At 52.1% G+C, this 13,180-nt stretch overlaps 1 protein-coding gene across 5 annotated transcripts in view; it reads right to left on the minus strand.

Moving 5' to 3' along the window:
* BCORL1 (BCL6 corepressor like 1) overlaps window positions 1-13,180 on the minus strand; it is a 60,879-nt gene that overhangs the window by 23,844 nt on the left and 23,855 nt on the right. For 4 of the 5 annotated variants that reach the window (XM_057719016.1, XM_057719015.1, XM_057719018.1 and 1 more), the window contains 5 exons: window positions 12,882-12,969; window positions 9,337-12,597; window positions 4,676-4,841; window positions 3,368-3,448; window positions 688-1,077 (listed from right to left, as the gene is read on the minus strand). In XM_057719016.1, the coding sequence (XP_057574999.1) occupies window positions 688-1,077; window positions 3,368-3,448; window positions 4,676-4,841; window positions 9,337-12,597; window positions 12,882-12,969 (3,986 nt within the window). The remainder of the gene's footprint in view (window positions 1-687; window positions 1,078-3,367; window positions 3,449-4,675; window positions 4,842-9,336; window positions 12,598-12,881; window positions 12,970-13,180) is intronic. The other variant, XM_057719019.1, reaches the window with a different exon arrangement.

Here is a 13,180-nt window from a genome sequence, read left to right on the forward strand (position 1 = left end):
GATGTGGCCAAACAAAGCCTGATGTTCTCCTTGGGCTGCCTGCTTTTCCAACTCAGGTCCAACAAAAATGATGCCACCTCAGGTCATCTCAAAACTTCACTCTGCCTCTTAATAACCTTTGCGGCTTTAACCAAGAAAGCCAAGTCGTGCCCGCTTCTACTTGAAGTTGTTCTGTTGGGTTGAGGACACCATTGTACTTCTTTTTAGTTTAGGGGCTGGAGGCCTCCCAGGAAAGGCAGCCAATACCCTCTTTCTTCTTGAACCCAGGATTCTAAGAGAGAAAACCCAACCTCCCAAAAGACCCGACTCCCTCAAGCCAACCAGAGAATTCCCTGGTATCGAGTTGTCCCATACCAAGGATGTCACTGTGGCCTTCTCCACAGGTTCAGACTGTTATAAAAAATTGGAGGGCTCAGGCCTGCGTGTCCTCAGCTCACCTGTAAGTCGGTCCAAACTCATTCAATCTGAACGCCAAGCCAAGACCTCAGGACTGGAGTTGAGTGACCCCCTCTGGCAGCTGGAGCTCATAGCACCACGTTTCTCTGGGTACAGAGGCCTTAGGCTGGCGTAGAGGAGGCAGAGGTGGGAACACCCAAGATGCCCAAGGGTCCCCGGAAGCCAGAGTCACTGTGGTTTGGGGACAGGTGACAGCAGCTCCCTGGGGCAGCAACCCCTGGCCGGCCTTACCTGCTCTCCCTTTCCGCCGCTGCTCTTCCTCGTGCTCAGTCAGGTACTCCCCAGTATGGTACTTTCGGCTCTTCTGCCGTCTCCGTTTCTTCCTCTTCACCAGGCCCTCCTCCTCGTCTTCCTCCTCCTCCTCGTTGGTGTCCCACATTTGCCGGGCAGCCTCTGTCCTCCAGGGCATCTCTCGGGCTCGCCACAGGTGCCTGCGACCCTGGCTAAGCAGGGTCTTGTCCTGGGCATGGTGGCTGCGATACTGGGTATCCCGTTGAGTCTTTCGCACCTTTCGACGCTTGGCCGGAGTAGGGGTCACCTCCTCTTCCTCCTCTGTGGGGAAGACCTCCTGGCTTCCCATGTCACTGTCTGCCATACCAGCAAAGGAGCTACAGATGCTTCCTGTGGACGGGATGTACAGAGGACGGTCAGGTACCTCTTCAAAGGACCAAGAGTATGGTGTCGAAGAAAGTGCCCTGGATTAAGAGTTTGGAGGTCTGGATTTGAGTTCAGGCTCTGCCAGTTATTGGCTGTATGCTCTGGGAAAGTTCCTTCACTTCTGTCTCCTCGTCTATAAAATGAAAATACTATTCTCTGTCTTACTGACCTCACAGGACTGTTCTGAGGCTCAAATGAGATAATTCACCCATAAGCGCTTTACAGAGTCCAATATATTACACAACTATCACATATCCCAACCACACGCCCTTCCTCATCCACCCTGCCCTGCCACTTTCATTCATTCCACAAACTCTTACTGAGTGCTTATAAGGTGCCAAGATATGTGTGAGGGACAGGAAAGGGCCACAGGGTTTAGTAAAGGGTGAAGGAGGGCAGACGGACATGGTGCCCCCCGCCCATGCTCCCTATGTGAGCCCCCAATCTTGCTGACAGAGCCGCCCTCGGCAAGCAGAGCTGTCACCAAAGAGTCTCAGGAAAAGTGAAGCAAGAAGGAGCCCCTTTCCTGTGACATAGCCTGGGTTAGTCCCGCCCAAATGCTCCTCAGCCAGGCCCTCTTCCCTTACATTGACCCCACCTCCTATTGAGCAGCCAAGAGTCCAAGGGTGGCGCTTACTCCCCAGCTCCACCCCCTCGCCCTGCTGTAGCTGTCCCTCACCACTGGGCAGGCACTTCCCCTCCTCTCCCTACCACCCCAGGAGGATAGGACCTTTCCTGCCCTCCACTGCCACCCAGCCAAGAGGCCATTTTCCTCCCTTCAATTCTGCTAACAAACGCAGTCCTAAATTGGCCCAGTTTAGCGCTCCAGGAAATCTGACATCTTTCTCAGAAGCAGCTCTGAGACACCACCATCTTTCTCTCAATGCCTGGCTATTAACAATCCCCAATAGATAGCTAGTGGGAAGCTGCTGCATACACAGGGAGATCAACTCGATGATGGGTGATGACCTAGAGGGGTGGGATAGGGAGGATGAGAGGAAGGCTCAGGAGGGAGAGGCTATGGGGATATATGTATACATATAGCTGATTCACTTTGTTGCACAGCAGAAGCTGGTACAACAGTGTAAAGCAATTATACTCCAATAAATATCTGGAAAAAAAAAATCCCCAAACCCGAGTGAGGAGAAGAAAGAAATGGTTCGAGGGAATTTCCTGGTGGTCCAGTGGTTAGAACTGTACGCTTTCACTGCCGAGGGCCCAGGTTCAAACCTTGACTGGGGATCTAAGGTCCCACGAGCCAAATGGCGCAACCAAAAAACAAAGAAATGGTTCAAGGCAAACAGAGTGGCCCTTGACCAAAGCTTCAAGTCAGTCAGATTGCTTAAAGACAGCAAACATCCAGCAAACTTTCCATTATACAGACTAGGCAGTGAACGAAGATCTAATATTCTGGTCAACACGAGTCACTATAGAGATCACACAGGGATCACCAATTTCCAAAGAATCAAGTACACTACAATGTGTTTAACACTAAAATGGGAATGGCTGTAATGTAATCACTCTCTGATGATTCAGAGGACACTTCAGGATTTTTCAAGGCCTCCAGGCTGTCATTATGAGCCCCAATTACCACCATGCTCTCCATGTGCTGAGGTGCCCATTAATAGAATGTCAGATAACTGAGTTTACACTGTGCCCTGCTTCCCCATTCCATCCACTTTGCATGGAAATCTGGGTGAACCAGGGCAACCATTTCTAGTGCTAACACTAACTTGGAGGCTAGCAGACAATAGTAGTAGCTAGAAAGGGCTATCCTTTTTTAGACACTGGGGGTTGACCAATACAAATTCATGGGACCAAATGTGATTCTGCTGGCCCTGACAACTCAATGGCCATTTCCAATTTTGATGATGTCCTGTCACAACAGGGCAAAGAGGACAGAGGCCCGAAGGTTAAATGTCTGTGCCAGAGACTGGCCCCAGTAATCACGAGATGCCAAAGCCTGGAGTAGAACCAGTTTTCCTGAGTGGCACAGGCCTTTCCTCTTTCCACCATTGGCTGCCAACAAGAGATGTCGAATCCCTGTTATGAAAAGCTAAGCAAATCATCCTAAAATCGTGGGTAATGACCCAGTGCCTACCCTGGGCTCTCTTGTCTCTGCAAGGAGCTGGGCATCTTGGCACGTTGAATCAAATTCCCAACTCCACCTGGGCCAACGGCAAAATCGCTCGACCAGACTTCTAGCTCCCTGCGGAGAAGTGCCAAGATGGGCCTCAGCCTCAGACTCACTCACCAGACTGACTGCGCGTCCGGGTGCTCAGGACCACGGGGATGAAGTCCCGGAAACTGCTCTTTGCTTTCTTCTCCAAGGAACCTGGAGTGGTGTGTGGTTTCAGGGCAGAAGGCAGAAATGTAACAATCAGAGTCTCAGGACAGGAAAGCAAGCGTCCCTCCCCAGACCCAAGAGGCTGGACTGAAAAACTCAAGGGAAGGAAGGTTTGCGTTCTCCCTGCATTACATTTATTAGCACCCCGTATGTTGCTATCACCTATGTATCTCTTTCATAGAAGGAGCTTTTCCCGGTGGTTTTTGAAAACTGGGAGTTGGGTCATTTTTGCTGACACCAAAAAAGGCGGCGCCCAGCATGGATTGGCCGGCACGCCACAAAGGAGAAGGCCCGGCCGCCTGGACAGCTGTGAGGCTGCTGCGCCTCCACAAAGTTATAACTGAGCTGCAGCAGGTCCCAGAGAAGGGCAACCTCCATGAATCTTAGAGGACTGAGCGAGGCAGGAAGATGGGAGCAGGGAGCGGCGGACAGCGGAAAACTGCTATGTAAGAACAGACTAGAAAGAGGCAGGTCACGTCAGACAGGCAAGGCTAGGAACACCGGCTACTATGGACAGGAATACGCGGGCTTCTCTCTGTCGAGGAACTGTTAGTGGCACAGCATACAGGTATGTACACACACCCCCATCCCAAACATCCTGTGTGTCCCTAAATAATAAGGGTTTAAGATTTCTCTAACCCTTCTAGCTAGCTAGCTATTCATTTTTAACTTTTATAATGGGAGTTTCCAAATATACCAAAGGTACAGAAAACAGTGTAAATAACCCCCACTTGGTCTTAATCCTCATTAAACCGATTTCTTCTCTGAGCCTAGACCTACTGCAGGGTAATAGGTTAGCTACTCTGTTGTAGGACTGACTCTTTGTCTGAAAAGCACCACTTCAGAGTGTGTCTTATTCTAGTAACCAGGGTGAGCAGCTAAGCCCCCACTCCCGTCTCCCTTCTCCCTCCACTTTGATTTCAGAGGCATCAATGATACCTTCCTCCCAGGACTTCCCTGGTGGTCCAGCGGTTAAGACTCCACGCTCCTAATGCACGGGGCCTGGGTCTGATCCCTGGTCAGGGAACTGGATCCTACATGCCACAACTAAGACCCAGTGCAGCCAAATAAATAAATCTTTTTTTTAAGTTATATCTTCCTCCCATAATGAGGAAGTCTTACTTCCCTGGTCAGTTTCAGAGCCCCTCCCCACCTCCGCCCGCCATAGGGATCCCTCTGCAGCCCAGCAAGAGGGCCAGGACCCGCGAGGCCTACCTTCCTCGTGGCCATCAGCTCGTTTTCCTGGAGACTGGGACTCCGGCTTTGTTGGCTTCCGGTGCTTGTGCTTTACCCTGACTCCATTGTGCTCTTTTCCTGAATCTGAAGCGCCCCTGGGGCTTTTCTTGGTGGGTTCCTGGGGGTCACTAGGGGGCTTCCGGCACTGTGGAGAGGTGGAGAGTCAGGTCTGAGGTCAGTCTCACTTCTTAAGAAAGCTCTCTTAATATTGAGCCCTGCGCCCCAATTCTGACACACGCACACGAGCTGCCCAGGTGGGGGCTGGGGGTGGGGGCCACCCACTGCCTTCCACAGTGGGCTACAGAGGTTTTTTGGACTGAATCCAGTGCCCTAGCGAATCCCCATAGACATCTATACCCCATCATTTCAAACAGGGCCACAGAGTCTGCATTCACAAGCCCAATAAACACCCAAAGTCATTTGAAAAGGTGCAAAGTCAGGCCCCATACTCTCTATATCCGAACAGCAATAGAGAGACGGACAGAAAACAAAAATGCCTCTTCTGCAAGTTGGGTGCCTACATTGTTCAAATAACTTCACTGTGAATAGTATTGACACCAACAACTGAAAATAATTCTCATATGGGCCAACTCAAGAAAAATTATCTATTTTCATGTGTAAATACCAGAAAAAAAAAAGACTCAACTAAGGTAAGAAGAAAAATCTGCCACTGGAGCAATTCCAATCTCCCTGTACTTAGGAAAGACACTGAAAAGGCCCAGGCATTTTCAATAATGCCCCTTTACACTCTGAGGCCCTTTCGCCTTTTCCAAACACTCTCTCTACTACTCGATTTGCTCTTCCCAACAACCCAGAGCGGAAAAGCTAATATCACACCCATTGAACAGACGAGGAAACTAAGCCTCCAAGATAAGAGGTTAAATGATTTGTCCAGCACAACACAGCCCAAAGCGTCCACTTGCTCAGGGGCTGTAGGCAAACCTGCAGGTTAGCTGGTCTGTGCCTGCAGTGAGAAAACGGCCGAGCTGGGACTAAGATCCAGGGCTCCTGGCACCCAGCCCAGGCCTCTTCACCTCAGCTCTCACTCCTCTCCTTCCTTCCTTCCTTGTGTCCTCCACTGGTTTCGGTCAGCCCCACTCATACCTACTGCTCAGCACATAGGGTAGGCACAAAGGTTGTGCTTACACATTGCAAGGACACTCTGAGCCTAGCAGTCACATATTCTCACAAGCTTTAAGATCCCTCCATGCCACCCAACAAGAAATAGGGCAAGGTAGGGATTTCCAGTATTCTAGTATCCAGAGAGTGCAGAATAAGCAAAACATTTTAACAATGACAGCAGGCCCTAGGAAGAAAGGAAGAGTTGTTTTCCCCCTAAACAGACCCGCACACCACCTTCTAGAAGGTTATCAGTGTCTGGCTCCAGCTAAGGGGATGGTAGATATCTTACTGATGGAACATTTTCCGGCGGGAGGCAAGGGGAATATGTCTCCACAGTCACCATTCCCCATCAAACTCCAGGGACTCCTGCTATCTCATGAACTCCTCCTGCTTCTTGTTCAGCAGAGGGCTGAGCTAAGAATGCAGTTTCTCCCTTTACCTGCCACCAGTTCCTACAAACTAAAGTGTTAGGAGAAAGAAAGAAGTGCAGAGGAAAGAGGAAGATGGGCAACTTCTGCTTAAAGTGTGACCTTCAGGTATGGCCAGAGAATAGCTACTTCAAGTCAGGGGGAATGGAGTTCAATGCCCATCAATCTGACCATGTCCTATTTATTTCGGAATATCATTTGCAGCTGGCTCTTTCAAGTGCCGATCATTAACTTTTACTTCCTAAGATAGACAAAAACAAGTAAAACAGAACATCTAGAAGGGATTTCTATCTGTTTGCTCTGCAAGGGCAACACTCAGAGTAAAAATATATCCCACACTCCCACTTAGGCAAAAAGTTGGGATAATGAGGAGACCATGTAAGATGAATGTTCTGGTTAACAGAGTTTTGAAGGGTTTTCCAAAGAATCTTCCAAAGGATGAGAAGACAACCAGCATCAGATGAAGCAGAACTTTTTTTGCTGATGATTCAGAAGGTCCTTCAGGATTCCACAAGGCCTTGGGACAGGTGGTGTAGGAGACAGGAGACTGTTCTGATTCTTTTTTTTTTAATTGTTTAATTTTTTATTGCGGTAACCTCGGTTCATAACATTATATGTTTTTTATGTACATACATAATGTTATGTACATACATAACATTATATTCCTACTTCTGTATATACTACAGAGACTGTTCTGATTCTTGGCCACACCCTGAAAGGGGCTCCTTTGAATTGACCCCTGATTTTAGTTTTGCTTATCAACAGTTTCTTTCCCAGGAAAATGGAACATAAGAAAAGAAAGATCTAAGTTATTTGCTTTCCAGAAAGATGGACATTTACCAAATCATTACAGGCAGTTGCCAAGGGCTGCTTCAAGGCTCCTGATCCTGTAACTTTATTCTCTGCCCTCTGCATCTGTCAGTGGGCCCAGTAAACTGTTCATCTAATATAGGAAGGGGCAGTGCCTGCCTGTCAGCGAGCCACCTGCAAGACATAAGCTCCATGAGGGTGGGGACCACATCTATCCTATTTGTAATACTAACAGTATCAACAGCAGCCACTAACACTTCCTGAGCTCTTACTATGTGCCAGGCACTCTTCTAAGCATTTACACATATCACTTCATTTCATCTTTTTTAACAACAGCTTTGTTGACATGTAATTTACTGAGATACATCATACATTTGTTTATGTTTAATATTCAACTGTTTTTGGTACAATCACAGAAATGTGTAAGGATCATCACTATCTAGTTCTAGAACTTTTTCATCACCCCAAATAGAAACGCCATACCCATTAAGCCGTCACTCTCCAGCTCCTCATCCCTTCCAGCCTTAGGCGACCACTAATCTACTTTCTGTCTCTATCAATTTGCCTATTCTGGACATGTCACATCATCATTTCATTTAATATTTACACAGCTCTATGAGTAGGTACTATTATTGTCTCATTGTATAGATGAGGAAACTGAGGGCGAAAGAGATTAAGTAACTTGACTGATATCACACAACTAGGAAGAAGTAGAACCAAGATTCAAACTCAGGCACTGTGCCCGGCTCCAGAGAGCATGCTCCTAACCAAAATGCTGTACCGCCCTGCTGAAGATGCATTTCCACTGCCTGGGATGGACTGGCACCCAGCAAACACTTGCTAAATGGTCAGTGAAATCGCTGTACCTAAGGAGAGTGGAAGATAGTGCAGCATAGCTCAAGAGGAACATGAGCTTTAGAGCCAATGAGACCGGGGCTTGAGTTCCACTTCTGTCATTCCGTAGCTGTGTAACTTTGGGTAACTTACTCAATTTCTTATCTGTAAATTGGATGTATCATTCACCTCATAGGGTTCTTTGAAAGATTAAGTTAGATAACATATGTAGAAAGCACTTGGTATATAGTAGAAATTCAACAAATGGTAACAACGATAATGACATGAATTATTATTAGTCTTATTACCACCAAGGGCAGATTGCAGTTACCTGAGTGAATGCTAGACATGTGCTCTACTGTGTCATGACCTGTGTTCCTACTTGGCATGTCTCTGCCATACTGAGGTGGTCATGGGGTCACTGAGAAAAACCCACCCAAACTCTATCCCCAGGGTTCTTAACCTGGAGTCCATGGGTGGGCTTTAGGGTGTGGGTTGGGTCCATGAGCCCCTTGAAATTATCGGCAAAATTCTGAGGTCGTGTTTCTGGGGACAGGGTCCACAGCTCTCATCAGCTTCTCAAAGTGCTCTATGGTCAAAAAAAAAAGTAAGAGCTTCTGCCGCAAACAAATTCATGGTGCTCTGGCTAGAAATCTATTCAACATCCAATTTGAAGGCTTGTTAACATAACCTCAAATTGCTCTATATTTTGAATAAGCCCTATCCTCAACTGCTTCAAGAATCAACTTGTGGCCTTCGGATCCTCTTTGGAGGAACACTGGATTCAGGTCAAGTCCTCTTAGCCCACCTTTTTGCCTAGAACCCTGCCATCATCCTTAGCCTATCAAGAACCCAGACCCAGATGCCCATCTGCCTTGGACACCAAACTCCCAATGGGCTGAATCTCAAAGCTGCCACCCCAAGCATTAGAGGCATAGGAAACTGGTGGTGAGCCCAGAAGCTGAGTTGGCTCTAGCCCCACAAAACTCCAAGCAAATCCTGAGCAGGCTTACCCTAGTGGAGCAGAGAACAACCCTGTCAAAGGCCCCTTCCCTCCCTGGGCCCCAAGTTCTCAAGGCCAGCAGTCATCTTAGAAAAGGAAGAGGAAGAATGGCCATACAGAGAAGGGCCTGTTATTAATTGATTTCCCTCCTCATGTCGTATCGTATTCTTCCGGTTTCCAACCTCATCTGGGACAATGGCTTCCCTGGCCTCAGGGACCGAATCATTTCCCACATCCTACAACATATACGCCGACCCCTCCCCACATTAAAACACCATATATGGAGAATGTTACTTGGTAAGGGTCAAGATTCACTTTACACAAGCCTTCCGATCTGTTCAGTTCACAGAGCTACTCAAGAACACTGCACGACACTGACATCTGCAAGACAAAGCAGACCACTGGTATCTCGGCCCTGCCCTCAGCCTCAGCCCAGCACTCACCTTGGGTCCGTGGGAACTCCGGACCATGACCTTGGCTTGTGGCTGCTGCTCCTCACCATCCTTCTCTTTGCCACACTTCATTTTCTTGGGCGGCGGAGATTCGGTCACCCCATCGGTCACCACCGAGTCTGGCTGCCACTTGTTCTTGCAAGGAAAGACACTCACACTCTCCTGTTTCACTCGAGCCTGCCCAGCCTTACTCCGCACTTCAGCTTGGCCCCTCTGGGGAGCTGCTGGGAGGCCATCAGCCCGGAAACAGGTGGCTAAATTGAAGACCACATCGCCATCCACCTTCTCCATTTTCACCCGCCCCAGGTCCACCTGGCTTCCGAGCTGCGAAAGCTCTGTGCTGGAGGCCCTCTTGCCGCTCGGGACCACGTCCAAGATGAGTTCCTTGGGGCGGCTGTCATGAGGTAGCAAAGGCAGCTCGGGCATCTTGTGCAGGTTCTGGGGGGTGGCCAGGACCAGCTCATGGGACATGTAGGTGGCCAGCACTTGGTTCTTAGGCTTCGTGTCTCCTGCCAGCTTCAGGCCGCAAGCCCCCTGGGGGCCTTCCAGCTTAGGAGTGCTGTCGGGGCAGAGGTGGCTCTCTGATTCCTCAGACCCCTGGCTCACTCTTAGGTCCCCACTGCTAGGCTGCACAGACAGTGCCAGGGTCCCTGTCTGCGGGCTGAGCGTCAGGAGGACAGGGTTTACTTGTTCCTCGTAAGGCTTGGCAGCAATCCGGCAAGTTTTGTTCTTTGTGCCCGTGTCCTGCTCTGGAGCAAAGGGGCCCCCGGGCCGTGGCTGCCCCTCAGGAAGTCCATGCACAGCCTCACTGGGGCCAAGGGATGGCACACCAGAAAACTCGGAACCAACGCTGGTGGGCCTGATGGGCACCCCCTGGCTGGGGGTCAGCTGCCCGGCACTGGAAATGCCGATGGAAAGCAGAGACGCCTGGTGGTATGGTGACCAGCCAACAGGCAGGACCTGGGTGCTGGTGGGTTTCCCGTTGACTGAACACCGTGGGTAAATATTTGCTGGCCCCGTGGGCTTCCAGAGAGAGAGCTCCTTGGTTTGGCACCCCGGCAGCCCAGGGGCGATGCGGGCTGGGGTGTAACGTTTGACTGTGCTTGGCTGTCCCTCGGTCCCAGCCTGGCTGCCCTTCTTACCACAGGGGGCACCCGTGCTCTTGGGCTCTCCTTGATCGATGATAGAGATGGGCTCCTGCTTGGGGAGATGGCGGGGGTCTCGGTTGAGGCCCAGGTTGGGGTCTTTGTTCAGCAGGAGGGATGCAGGCACTGGGTTGGCCACTCCCACATAGGTGCCAGGAATGGTGCTGATCAGCGCAGTGGAGTTCTTCACCCAGGTGCTCGGGTCCCCGTTCCTCACGATCTCAGGAAAGATGACAAAGGGCGAGGAAGTGGAGCCCAGGCATGAGGTGACATTGCTGCCGGCAGCCTGGGTCGTGCGCTGAGACCTAGACAGGACCGTGGAGAGGAGGGCCTTGCTGCTGGTGTGCACAGGGGTCAACACGGGCATGGGAGGCGTCTTGCGTTGGTTTGGCAATGGGAGCTTCTGCCGGTTGGACTTGGAGGAGAGGTCCAGGGGCATCTCACTGCACTCAGGTGGAGAGGCCATCTCTCGCTCCAGCTGTGGAGGTGACTTGAGGGGAGAGAAGGTGACAGAAGTCCCTTCTGTCTGCTGTTCGGTGCCACCTGGCATCTTGGCAGGATGCGGTGGGGCTGAGCTCACGCTGGGGGCTGGCAGCAGAGGCTGTGGTGGTGGAAGCACCTTGGCAGAAGCAGTGGAGAGGGAAGTATCTGCCAAAGGCCCAGGGACCCCATCAGGTGCAGGCTGGGTGCTGGTGCTGCCGGATGGGGAAGCGCAGGGGAGCCTGTTCACCTCCAGAGAGACCAGCTTGGACTCTGAAGTCAGAGGCCGGGCCACAGAAAATGCATACGGGTAAGACCGCAACTCTGGGGAGGCCAGCACCCCAGGGAGACACCTGTCTTGCAGGTAGGATGGCAGGACAGGGAGCGTAAGAGTGGAGGAGACTCCCAGGGTGGTTGGCAGTGTGGCCACGCTGAGTGGCTGCCCACAGCTCGGAGGCGGGATATATACTAGCGGCTGGCTCGGGGTCAGTACTGTCCCTGGCTGAAAGGACAGGGGGACTTTTTGCATAGCTGGTGCCTGAGCTGCAGGAAAACACACTCGACTCAAACTAAAGGAGGCCGGGATGGGTGCAGAGGTGGGGATGGCAGTTGGTGTGGCAGCCGGCATGGGCGTGGGGGCTGGAGTGAAAATTGGGGCTGGGGTGGGTGCAGGCACCGGCGTGGGAGCAAAGGCAGGGATGAGGGTAGGGGTAGAAGGCGGGCCAGAGGACGGGGTCGGCACCGTCGGAGGGGCAGGAGCTGCTGGAGGCGTGGACGCTGGCATGGGAGCCAGAACTGGAGTGGGGACAGGCGCGAGGACCAGGGTCGGAGCCGAAGGGGGCACGGGAGCCTGGATCAGAGCCAGGGGAGGAGCTGAAACTGGGACTGAGAGGGGGGTAGGGGCTGGGGCTGACAGGGGGACGGGGCCTGACGGGGGAGCAGAAGCTGGCACAGGCACCAAGACCGAGGCCGAAACTGAAAGGGGGTTCGAATCAGAGATGAGTGTGGGCACTGATGGTTGCGCCGGAGCCAGAGCCGGGACTGGGGCTAAGGGAGGGGACGGAGCCGGAACGGAAGTGGCAACCTGGACGGGAACAAGCCCAGAATGGGGCACCGGGGCGGGGACAGAGAGGGGGACCTGGAATGGATCTGGAACAGACGGGGGCACGGAGGCTGAACTGGGGGCCGGGGGGCAGATGGGGGCTGGCAGCGGACTGAAGTTAGTGGTAACCAGAGGCAGGGTGCCCTCCACGGGGACGCCAGTTCCCAGAGTTGCCAAAATGAAAGTGTTCTTCTCCCCGACGCTGTGCCGAGAGTCCAAAGCCTTCACCCCGGCTGGCGAGCACTCCACCTGTTTGCTCATTTGGGTGCTGAGGGGAGTCCAGGAGCAGTCGGCTGTGCCGTTGCCGGCCTCGGGGTCGTCAGAAGCGGGAAGCTTGAGCCCATCTCCCGGGCTGCTCAGTGGCACCAAAGGGCCCCCCGCCTCTGCCACATTCCCAGCATAGTCCATTTTTGGCTGGGCGTCGTCAGGCCTGTCTTCTGACTTGTGCCCAAGTTTTTCTGTTGCACTGCCATCTGGGTCTGCCCCCCGGGCATTGCTGCCACTTCCAACTGCCGTGAGCTCCACCTGCAATGACAGAGCAGCATGCCCGTCTTACCTAGCTCTCTGTAGATCGTGTAAGTGTCCCGAGGCCCGGGAGGGGCAACTGCTGGTCCTCTCTGCAACTCTACCAACTGGGTCTCGGCAGAAGCAAAGAGCAGCTGGCCAATTTCTGTCTCATATACAACAACTCCTGGGAGACACCCTGTCCCTTCCTGGCCCCCTTCTTGGGATGGCAGGCTGGGCACATTGCCTGAGCAGTTCAGCTCCACCCTTTGGCAGGTGGCATGTGGCTCCGCGTGGCCCCTTACCTTGGAAAAACTGCTGACACAAAACTCCTGAGATCCAAAGCGCTGGCAGTCACCTGTCGTGGACTCCTCATCAGAAAGAGGTGCTCTTCTAGCATGGGAGACACAACCAGAAAAGGGACATGAGGCCTAGTCTTCGGGCCACCACCGCCTCCCCCGGAACGCCCCCCTGCCTGCCTGGGTTCCCGTAAAACCCTCCTGTCTCACTTCCCTTGGTGGTTTGGGGGAAATCACAAGGAACTGGGAGTGGGGGTCCAGGTTGCAAACCAGAGCCTCCGCGCCCAGCTTTTCAAGTTCCTGCA

This window comes from Hippopotamus amphibius, chromosome X, assembly GCF_030028045.1.
Source record: "Hippopotamus amphibius kiboko isolate mHipAmp2 chromosome X, mHipAmp2.hap2, whole genome shotgun sequence".
NCBI classification, from domain to species: Eukaryota; Metazoa; Chordata; class Mammalia; order Artiodactyla; family Hippopotamidae; genus Hippopotamus; species Hippopotamus amphibius.